The sequence below is a fragment of the Camponotus vicinus genome, unplaced genomic scaffold (genome assembly GCF_025532165.1).
Source record: "Camponotus vicinus isolate PSW18456_S1 unplaced genomic scaffold, iyCamVici1.0 SCAF_4, whole genome shotgun sequence".
Lineage (NCBI taxonomy): Eukaryota > Metazoa > Arthropoda > Insecta > Hymenoptera > Formicidae > Camponotus > Camponotus vicinus.
Genome location: NW_028141976.1, coordinates 6,157,826 through 6,170,319, shown reverse-complemented (window position 1 = coordinate 6,170,319; position 12,494 = coordinate 6,157,826). Strand labels below are relative to the sequence as shown.

The following is a 12,494-nucleotide window of genomic DNA, read 5'->3' as shown; positions in this document are numbered from 1 at the left end:
AGCGACCCTCGCAGCCGTTTACTGCTGCGTTTTAACGTCATAGGTGACGCGAGAGGTTCCAGGATGTCTGGCGCTTTCCAGGGGTTTAGAGAAGGATTTTGTCTCCCGATCTTCCGCTCCTCCAGTTTCGAAACTACCACCGGTCGGTCGCGCTGTCAGAGGGTGGCACCGAGAACCTGTCCCGTTACCTTCTTGATTTCCGCTGCGCGAGCACCGTAATACGAGGGTGGTTATGGCGGTACGCATAAAATATTTTACAAAAATGCACGTTCTGAAAGACCCCGCACGTTCTGAAACATTCCTTATTCACGAATTGCCCGGCACAACGTGTGTGTTACATGTATGTATATACCTACCGTCCACGTCGACCGCAATTCCACCGCAATTGTGCCGTAGTCCGGAGTGCGTTATGTCCGCATGGTTCGTTTGCGACGGGTTGGTGTCAGCGCGACTGAAAAAAAAAGTGATTGGCGGTGATTTCGCGCGGATTAAACAGAGTGGAAAGTGAATATTGTTTAGGACGAGGGACCGACGCGTGAAATCGTCGGCTATCGTTGAACGTTTCAACGTTTTTAACGCAGAACGAAACCCGCATGTTGTTGGACAAAGACTGAGTCAGCTCTATCAAATATTAAATTTTCTGCTAATTCGCTTTATCAATTTTTCTTAATTTTAATATATGTATATTTTTGATATAGGTACATAAAAATATATGGTTACACAAGTAGGATTGTAGAAAAATTACCGGCAATTTTTGACTCTATCTTAACCCACAACCTCTGTTCTAAGCTAGTCTGATCTTAATCTAAAACAATCTGACCCTAACCTGGTTAGTGTTAGGGACGGCTTATCCGAACCTTAATCTAAACTGCAAAGTAAAACTTCGCAGCGAATGAACAGTCTAGAACAGTTTTCCTGTTCGCAGTGTCATTTCTGTGATATTTATTTTTAATTTAAATTTAGAAACGATCCCAGATTTCATAAAAATCTGGCGTAATATAATTATTAAGTAATTAATTAAATTATTTTTGCAGATTTCTTGTCTTTCCAATCTTGTAAGTCCACTTTCGGAAAGTTGGGAAGAAGATGAGATTGAGAATAAAGTTCACTTCAGACACTTGGATGTGTTCGAAAATATTAAATTTAAAGTTCGATTTGTAAGGAGAGAGCAGTGAATCTACTCTCCGGTTATCTGACACTTTCGTACACACTACCACTCACCATCGATCAAGTAACTTGTAAATGAAGATCGATAAGCGTAACCCATACGAAACAAAAGAAGGTTTTTTTTTTAAAACAGTGATAAAGTTTCCGGACTTTCGGAATTACTAGAAACTTTTTCTCGATATAAACCGATAACGTAGTACTTGGCAAAAGCTATACCGACTTGTGTGCTGTTGGCACGGTTAAACGTTGCCTGGAACTTTCGGTTCAAAATTAAATAAACTAGAACACAAAGATTGTGTTAAATGCTGCCTGAGATTCACTTTATGTATCGCGTTATGAATTCCACGCATGAATGCCAAAAAGTTAGAATCGCTACATCTCACGGTATGGCTTTAGATATTTTGCCAAATCTCAGAAATCTTATAATATATGTTATAGAGCAGGAGAAATAATAAACGCAATTCTAATAACGTAGAGACAAAAGCGAGAGAATTTAAGAAATGAAAAATTATTTTAAAAAATGAGCATATGTGATTACATGTGAAAAATTACTTAAATGAACTGAATATGTAAGTTTTGTAAGATCAATGTTATATAACTTGATTGAAAAGTAATCATTATTCATATATTAGTATAACTCAATACTGTGATAGTTTAAGAAAATATTCTTTATTCACGTTGAAACAGTGAAATGTTTTCGCTTTTGCGAAGTAAGCAGAGAGAAAATGCAAATTTTTCTGTTCGGAGGTGCTCTCCTTTCTGGTAAAACGAAAGTACTTTACCGCATAATTTTTTGCCCATCTTGCTGATTTATAGTCTCGGGACGACTTTATTGCTCGACGATCTTCCACCAGGCTGGTACATACATAAATGAAGCCCGGTTGTACCCATTACTCACAAACCTTTCATCGCCAATCGACTTTCATCTTCTTTAATCTTCAATCGAGATAATAAGGGAAAGTTGAAAAATTACATATATATTACAAAAGAATACATTATATACATTTATATGTATATTTACATTACTTATGATTTTGTTAAAAATAAAAGAAGAATAATAATTTTATAACTATAGTATTTTATATATTATATAAATCTTAGATGTGTATTAGTTCTCTTATCGCAGTATGTCATTTGTCGCATTTCAAACACCCTTTAAGAAACAGCTAATTCGTATTCCAAATGCGAAGAATAGCAAATGCAATCAACACAATTCGGAGCTAATATACTGAAAAGACGTTTGATATGCGAGCGGGGTTTCGTTACTCGATGGCGAGTGAGTGGTAACGCTCGAGGTGATTCCTTGCACTCCTTCTATTTACCGCAGGTGTATACGCTTTCCTACGACAGTATTGGCACGTCTACACACACACATACATACACACGCACACATACAATGGCATGTGCATGAACGCGATAAATCGCCGACACTCGTTCGTCAGCCGTGTGTGAAGCTCCGCCAGGATTGCAAGTCGGAGTAGATCCGTCACGAATGCAAGCGCCCACAGCGATGCACACGAAGTGCCGATTGCACTCGTATTTTACAAAGTTCCCCGGTGCTTCGTCTACGTTATTTTTTTCTCGGGGTTTCGATGCGCCGGAAGTGTGGGAAGTCGTCTTTTTGCGGAATGAGTTCCTGATACGGCCGAGCGCTCGGTAGATTTAGGCGATTTCTAAGGGCGGGGAAAGACGAAAAGGGGAGGATTTGGCTGTGGCTATTTATCGACTTCCTACTACGGGATATGTCACCATTAAAGGTTCAATTTTCCTATCAAGGTAGTGAAATTTCAATGCAATATCTCGGCCAAGTGATAAATCATTCCGCTAATGAAGGATATCGTGAATAATCGATCAGCGAATGAATCTCGAATATATAATTTCGCGGCGTTAATATGCATTTTTAGCGAATTAATATTCGATGTCGTATGAAAGGATTTGATCATGCATGCAAGTGTACATGTAGCACGTAATGTTACTTATCGATATTCTCGTAAATTGAAGAATAATGTATTATATTCGCATAATTTTTTGAAACGTTACATAATTGAGCTGCCAAGTGCACCGCATAAATTGCAATTAAAAATTCTCTAAATTTTCTCAATCAAAATTATTACTTAAAAAATAGGACATTTAGAAATAAGACTAGTTATACATCAAAATATATATATCATACATGTTTGAAAGCGTTTAATTGTCAAGTTGATTGAAAAGCACCTTTAGCGCAGTCGTACACATTCGAGATATGCGAGGTTACATCTCATAGCACATTGATTCACGCTCGAAGTCGCACCAATCGACTTCTGTCGTTTTAAGCCGGGTCGGGCCAACATTACTGAACTGACAGAAACAAGATCGCTACTTATCTGCGATCTATCCATTCTGTGGATCAGCTCGTGCGGATCCAAGTGTCGATGGTATTCGGCGTTTGTGTGTCGGTGTGATTGCTGGAATACAATGCTCGATCCCCCACCCTCCCCCGTTGGTGAGAAGATCCATCGAGCCACCCTTGCCGCGAGTTTCTGCCTCCATCCTCTTAACAACGACCATCAATGTGCTTTAGTCGCTTTTGTACGGCCCATTCCACAAGCTCGTTGTTATCTTAACGGTGATAAGCCCCGGTAGGAGAACAGACGATGACGATGGCGAGTATTTTTTCGCTCGAGCAAATCTATTTTAAATTCTCTTCCTATCCTCGTTCCACGCATTCCATAAACGGCGCCCAGATATTTCTCGCCCCATGCTTCGTAGCATATTAATTTCCGATAAATCTTAGCGCGCTCGCGTTTCACACCCGCTTTCACGTTTACTGCTCGTCACATCCTTATTACGCTGCCGTAGCGACAACACGCAACGATCGAATTGCGGTATCAGAATCTCATTTCGTGATAAGACGATGCTATCGTTGTTTCACTTTTTCTCCCTTACGGCAATATCGTGTGAAAGAAAAAGAGGCGGCGCGATTTCGCGACGGTGTTTCCATTTACTTTTGTGCGAAACGTTATAATGAAATCGATTTGTATCTGGAGTGGGAGTCAATACGGAGGAATAAATACATTATATCTATCTTTGTCTGTAAGAATGATTAAAAAGTTATTTTTAAGATAAACGTAAAATATAATATAGAATTTATGCTATAAGAGACACATACTTTAAAGTCAATTACTCGACATTTATTATTGCTTCTTTTTCGTGGTAAATTAAATTTCAATTTGTTATTGCAGAGATTATATATTTTTTCAAGTGTTGGGACCGCAGCGGTTAGATCCATTCACGGTGTATTACTTTTGCCATTGTTGAAATATGTTAAACATAAAATTTACTCAAAATAAAAGTATTAAAAATATTTTTTAGAAAATTAAGATGTCTTGCATGAAAATAGTATTATAATTAATAATACAAATACAATCAAAAAGATGAAATATATATAATATATAAAATATACATAAAATTATATATATAAAATTATATAATAAATATATAATATATAATACGTAAAATTTATTTGACGTATAGAAGAACTTTGAGGAATAAGAAAAATATTGCTAAGAGGGGGAAATTTAGGAGACAGTTTTTTAGATTTAATTGAAGATCTAAAAATTATTTAAAAAATATTATTTATATAAAGTTGTTATAATAATTGTTAAATAAATTTGTTAATATTTATATATAAATAATAATAAAAAAATTAATATCTAAAATAATCAATGTTAAAACGAATGATTCGTAGCACATGTGCTTTGTGCTGAAAATAACTGTCAAAATATATAAATTAAAGAACAAATATATGAAAAAATAAAATAAAATAATTTGTTGTCGATAATTTATTAAATGACATTATTTTATTTTTAGTTAGAATGGAGTCTTAAATTGCGTCGCAAACATATATGTTTATAAAAATAATTCTTATATATTCTATATATTATATATAAATATTAAATGTGTGTGTGTAATCATATTTCCAATGGAACTAATTATAAAAGACAAATAAGTTATCTATTAACTTTATTATTCTTTAATCCATCTTTTCTCTTATTCATCTTTTTTAATAATATTTATAAGCTTTTCTCTCTTATTCTTTGTATCAATTAACGGCTGTCAGTTATGGGAAATAAAGGAAGTTATTACTTTGTGTGTTTCAGGATTTTGATGAAATAATCAATCACGATGACCAGTATGAAGTTTTTTCGCGTCATTCTGGCGCTCTTAGGAAGCACGCATGTCCTGTGTGCACAACCGTCAGCATCTCCAACTGTGAAAACTGGTGAGTAACTTCTTTGACAATGCAGTTGATTATTATTGCACTGCACAACGTTCATTCATCATAATTTAACGTTATTTCCTGTTGTCGCGATCGGGAATATCATTAATTTTTTGCTACGTACTGAGAGATGAATATATCTATTTATACTTTCATTAGCAGTGTTTTTTTTTTTAACGAAATATCATGTGCGAACAAAGTATTATTGCGCTGGAAATGCTATCGTTACAAAACCGCACATGGTACTGTATCGGAAATTAAATCTTTTTCATCGAATTGTTGTATGTGACATTCGTATATTTCCTCGCTATTTTACATGATTATTAATGGATTCAACTCGTGCAATGTTACGCGCCCCAGCCTTTATCAATTAAAGTTGCTGCATTCAACATCCATGAAATTAATAAACAATTTAACAGGCTGCAACAGCAGTCTCGATATTTTCAAGGTTTTTCATGTCATAAATAATAAATGTGTGAATCATATTATACAAACATACGTAACTATTTTGTTGTGAATCATGAATGCACAAGGATAATAAATCCTCATAAATAATCTTAGTTCTTTTATTATTTTTTTTGTCAGCTTTGTAGCCATTTTCAATAATTATCGTGGAAAAGAATAATTAGGAAAATAAAAGCATATAGTATAATAATATTCCAGTAAATAATGTTTATCTTGATTTATAATAACTATTGTATAAATGCTGGAAATAGCGGTAATGAAATATTCACGAAAACAGCAAATAGAAAATAGACGAATCAGACGACGAGTGAATGAATCTGTCCAAGAGAACAAGTAACGCGTACGCATCGTTCCGAAAGATGGGACGTCCATCTCGTTGGCGCGATTTTTCTCATTGACACGTTAGATTACTTTTCCGATCGACATGGGACAGGAAAGACAGGAAAGAGAAAGAGAGAGAAAATTACAATGTTCGTGAGAAATAGAGTGAATAATTAAAATACTCCGTAATGCGATACATATAATCAGCTTCTCTCTTTTCATTTTAATTTAGCACATCTGTTTCAATTAGAGACGCTTAACTAAATGCAATTAATGGAGAAAATTAGAGCACGTTGAATAACTAATATTTCTTTAATTTAATTCACGAAACTGTACAGTTTTCATAGATTAAATCTATCATTGTGCTATTTTAATTACATATATATATGCACATAATAATAATAACGAGAAAGCAGCTTTCGTCCCATTTCAACCTAGACAGCTTTTCCAATTATTTTCAATTTATTGCTTTAATTATTTGGCACAATTTACACAAAACGCTACTTATAACTGTACGCAATTAATCGGCATTTCGAAATGCGAGATGGTATAGAAGGTTTAATTTTTCATTAAATTTTATATGTTCGTGAAACTAAGCTAAGAGCAGATCAATTCGCAGATAACTCTCGCAGAATTTAATTCGACTATCGAATCCGCAATACGATGCTCTCATATTTTTCCAGATAGTCCGGGGAATGGGAATCGGTGCGCTTTTAAGCGTAATTTTCATTCATTACTTACGAAACCATTAATTTTGCATTGAAAACGGTGCATATTCATCGTATATATGTATGCGCGCGCGCGCATTTCGCATAACATCACGTTTTTATCTCGAGGATTTTACATATCTGTGTCATACAACAATGTTCAACGTTGCATTCTTCGATCACGTACAATGCCCCGGTTGATAAGCGGAGCATTTGTGTATTCCTTGATTTCTATCATGCAATGCTTCAATTTGTGCTCGCAAACTGTGCGTAATCCGATTGATTCATTACCGTGCGAATCTGAGCACTTTATTTTTCCGAGCGGTTCGTATTGGTTTCAATGTGAATGACTTTGCCGTAGAGTTCTTTTTTCATACTGAGAGTTTAATGAAACGATCGATTCTCATTTGCCGTCTCCCAGCGGAGCAATTTTCGAGAAGAAGCTGGCCTAGATTTTGCCTGAACTGTTTAGTGTAACTTAGTAATTGTTGGACGAAGATCTAACATTATCCTGCTAATATATATTACAATATTCTAAAATTTATGCTTCAATTATGTTGCATATTGATTACTTTGATTATTGCTGCTAATATCTTTTATAAATTTAATTATTAAAAAACGCTTGTAAGTAAATAAAACGATTGCGATAAAAAATTAAAAATCAGAATCGAAATTTTATAAGACCGTAGATATTTTTTTACAAATTGCATAATAACTGAATAAAATTTTAAAAAATATGGAACTAATAAAAAATAAATTATTTTAAATTAAACCTATTGCAATTTTGAACAATGAAAGAGTTTACAGAGCAGATTGATAAGAAATTTTTGGAAATAAATGATTATTTTCATTTTTTTTATTAATGTAAAGCATTTAAATCGAAAAGTAAAAAATGACAGTAACATTGGAAGTAAAAGTTAATCATATCGATTTATTCTGCATGTAATACAATTTTCACCGATATCGTTCCTATCAGAAGACTTATGGAAAATCTTGAAACATTAGATATGTCTTAATAACGCCACATAAGTTTGTTACAATGTGCATAAATTTCACGTCATTATGAAACTATTTGCGATAATTACGTTACGTCGCGACCGATACGACTTAAAAGGTCTTTCGGAGTAATTAATTATTGCCGGAGTGTGAAGAGCGAGGAAGGTGATAAATACAACGTCTACAGTTCGCTAACCAACAGGCACACGAACATTAAAGCTCCACATATTGTTCTCGGAGAAATTGAAGAGAGGATCCGTGATGAGGATCAGTAGATCGCACGAGTTATGCTACTGGATTTGCAAAGACATGGCAACATCGTTATACGCCACATCGTTATTAGCACGTCGATGTTCTATTTTCCAACGTGGATGCTTTTCCGATCCAGTAATATTTGGTTATACATATACCATCCGTCCTAGACTATTAATTAAAACAGCGAATCACCGCTGTCGATTAACGTAGTTAGTCGATGCAATCGAATTTTTTTTTAAAGCTTCTCTGTTATCACTTGGACAAGCGATATTTTCCCAATATTTTTATTCCACAAAATATCAATGTAACATTCGCTGAGCTTGTGGCACAAATATAGTCTATTGTTTTGATGTCGATTTCAGAAAGTTAATGTTTGGTGTTGAAGTGGATGATAAATAATTAAATAGATAATTACTTATACCATCCACTTCAACAACAAATAATAATTTAAATTAATGTAAATTATTATTAATAATTTACATAAATTATAATTTTTTTAACAATATTTACAGATAATTTTTTGGCGCTTATATTTATACAAAAATATATTTTATATTATATATTGAAATATTTATTAAATTTAGGTACAAAGAATTTTGATGAATGATCGACATGTAATATATAAGTTGATGACGAGGGGTCGAAATTGTGCACAAATGTGTCTCTCTTGTCGACCGATTCGCGTGTTCTTACTTTTCTCGATTATATATGACGGTGTGCAGTATAATGCAGAGGTCGGCTCAGTATGACCTCGATATCCATTGCGGTAGGGTGCACTATCCACGGCCGACACCTCCACCAATCTCGAGACGCGATAAAAACTAAGATTGCTATGCAATGTAATCAACGGCGTACCCGTGTTCTTTCAGATTAAAAAACACAGTCCGCGGGATTACCGGCCGAAACTATTGTTTTGCCAAGAGCAAACTTCGCGACCGAGATTGTGCCCTCGGTTGCCGGCTGCAAAAACGTGCAGCGACGGTGGAAAATCGAGATCGACTGAGGAAAATCTCGACTTTCTGTCGCGTGTACTTCAACCGTATCTTCACGCTTGCATGCGCGTATGCGCGCCACGTATTCTTTTGAGTATCAAAAATTCAACGTATGCCGAAAACGAAAGCTTCTTCTGCTTTTTCTTTTTTGTATTTACTCTGGTTTTGTGTCAGGGCAAAAGATCTTAAATAAAATTGAAAGAGCGAAATCAAATAAACCCGGTAAACCTGATATGTAGAAATTTATATAAATTTGCATAAATTTGCGTTTAGTATTCATCGTGAACTGGATTATACAGGGTGTCCCGAAATTAACGCTTGATATTTTAAAGACAGATTCTCTGGCCAATTTAAAAACGATTTTTCCTCAGCGAAAATGTCGAGGAAGATCATTATTTTTTGCATATTCCCAATTTTTGTCATCATGTATCTTTCTAACTAAGCCTTAAATTAAAATTCTATTAAAGTAAACTCTACCTAAAATTAACTAAAGAATGTGACTTTATTAATATTTTATTCCCATAAGCCTTAGTTTGCGAAAAACCCTTTATTTTCAATCGTTTATAACTCGAAAACTATTAATGCCGCGACATTTTCGCTGAGGAAAACTCGTTTTTAAATTGGCCAGAGAATCTGTCTTTAAAATATCAAGCGTTAGTTTCGGGACACCCTGTATACGTATATGTATATGTATATATATTATATACATATACATACATATAAAATAAATAATTGGAATATAAATAAATCCCTCTCTCTTTCTCTTTCTCTTTCAATAAGTTTCTTTCATTGAAAATCCACAAAATTATATATATATATGTGATGGGGATAATATATTATTTATTAAAATTTTCCCCTGATTTTGCCTCAGGTGTTTGTAGTTTTACGTTTGAATAGCGAAACATTGCATACAGTTCAATAAACAATGCAAGTCCAACAATTATTGAACAGCGTTTGGTCAAAATTGAATAACGTCAAAATAAAAGAACCGTATTCAATGTGAAAACAAAAACTTATAAATGGCATGAACAAAATCTATATAGCTTGTTTGCGTAATTTTAGTATACTGAAACAGTCTATATATATACAGGATGTCCCATTTTAAATGCTCCAAGTAAATATCTCGAAAACTGAGATTGGTAGATAAAAATGTTTCAAATAAAAATTGTAGAGTTTGGAGGAGGAAAAAGAGACAGAAGAACATTAGTTTGACCTTAGATGTAGGTGCTAAAACAATGTGAAGGACTTAGTTTTTTTAAACTATCCTAATTTGTCCATATAAATCGATTCCTCATAATATTCCATGTAAAGGATTTTATAAGGGTAAAAAAGCCAAAAATTGAATAGTTTACGAGATATTTTATATTTTAAGTTGATATAAATTCAAATAAAGCTATATAATATTTCCCAGAATACTTATTTTTCGATTATCTTACTTCAATACTTTGTATAGAATAATAAAAAGAATTAATTGATGTAAAGAGAAACGTAATTGTTTTTTTAAAAAAATATGAATTTGCAACGAACAGCTACATATTTCTTTTCGTTTCAAACTAATATTTTTATATTTTTTCCAAATCCTACAATTTTTATTTGAAATATTTTTGTCGATCTCAGTTTTCGAGATATTTGTTTGGGGCATTAATAGAACATTCTGTATATTTTTAAATTTTACGTCAATATTTTTAAATACTGAAGTAAAATTAGTAGGTAAAATTAATAGTTAAAAGTAGGTAAAAGACCGACACGTTTTATTTTATTTTTTAACTGTTTTAATAAATAAATTTTCTATTTAAATATTTTTAATATAAATATAAATATTAAATTAATTACTTAGATTATAAAAATGTATTAAAAGGATAATTTCAATGAATAAATAGAAGTCGATAGAATTTCGTATCTCTGTATTTAATAACATAATCTATTAAAATTTATGTTGCCTATTATAAATTATTGTAATTACAATTATTTGTTAAATTTTTTTACAGTGGTTTAATGCTGTGTGTCTATAACATTCATTATAAGCGTTTCGTTTACACAAAGATCGGTATTACATTTTTAATTTTTTAAGATTATTTTTAGAGCTTTATTAGATATAATTATTTCATTGTTTAATGTGAACGTGTTGTACATTTAAACAAACATGAGCGGAATAAAATGGATTAAAACACGTTGCACGGAAAAGTTCATTTATATTCATTGTAATGGGCGATGCATTCAAAGGTAGCTGATATCAAAATATGAAATATATCGCTGTGAGTGTATGCAAAAAGGGGAATTTATATGTACGATCGTGTAAATGTATGCGGCTCGTAACATTGTATGATTTAAAAACAATAGGGTTATTATAATTGCAAAAGTACGTAATAATTTGATGGAGCAATTCCGGATTTTACTCGCGTCGCTCATGATCCGGATTTAAATTCTCGAGTAAATAAGCATGCACAGGCTGTACATGAAAATTAAAGACAGTGTACATATAAAACAAATTATGCTAAAAACTTAACAGTTTAATAAATAGGTTCTACAAAGTAAATAAAGTAAAAAACTTGCTAATCTAAAGCGTAATTTGTATAAGTTTATTTACATAGTTTATGCACGTTAAACAAAGCTGTTATAAAGAAGTAATTGCATCTTTTAGTAAAAATAAATTGTATTGTGTTTTAGATGATATAATGAAAGATTTTTTTTCTATTTTTTGTTTATACATAGAATTAAGGGAAAATAAAATCCTTTATATATTATTTCTTTTTTTTTAAATCTTTTATATATTATTTCTTTTTTTTTTAATCATATTCATTTTTTATATATTATTTCTTTTAATAATATTTATTAAATAATATTAAATTATAACTTAGATCTTTATTTCACTAGTATGATTATATTACGTATTAAATTTCATATTTTTACAATTTATTATGTATTATTTTATTTATATATTTTATATATTTTATATATTTCTTATTTTTGAAGGTTGAAGTTTTGTTATATTTTTAATATAATTGTACTATGAATATATATGAAAAGTATGTTGTGTTGCAAATTTTATACGATAGATTATAGATTCGCGAAAATTAATGGTTATTTTATTCATACCATCTTTCGTTTAGAGATTCCTTTAGTTCCATGGCGCATTTTATATTCGAATTGTCTAGAACAGACGTTCGCCATTAATCATCGTGCCATGCGAACTATCGGGACTTCGATTTAAATCGATGATAGAGGCGCGATTGCATTTCCTATTCGTCTATCGCCACGCTGCTTCCAAATCGAGGAAGCTGAGCCGATTTAACGAGGGATTGCTCTTACGAAGCATGTTAGATGTAATCTGTA

General features: G+C 32.6%; 1 protein-coding gene across 5 annotated transcripts in view; it reads left to right on the top strand.

Moving 5' to 3' along the window:
- Positions 1 to 12,494, top strand: part of LOC145969911 (protein borderless) — a 218,603-nt gene that overhangs the window by 12,213 nt on the left and 193,896 nt on the right. For all 5 annotated transcript variants that reach the window (XM_083096242.1, XM_083096243.1, XM_083096241.1 and 2 more), the window contains exon 2: positions 5,307 to 5,428. In XM_083096242.1, the coding sequence (XP_082952368.1) occupies positions 5,332 to 5,428 (97 nt within the window). In that variant the 5' untranslated portion in view covers positions 5,307 to 5,331. The remainder of the gene's footprint in view (positions 1 to 5,306; positions 5,429 to 12,494) is intronic.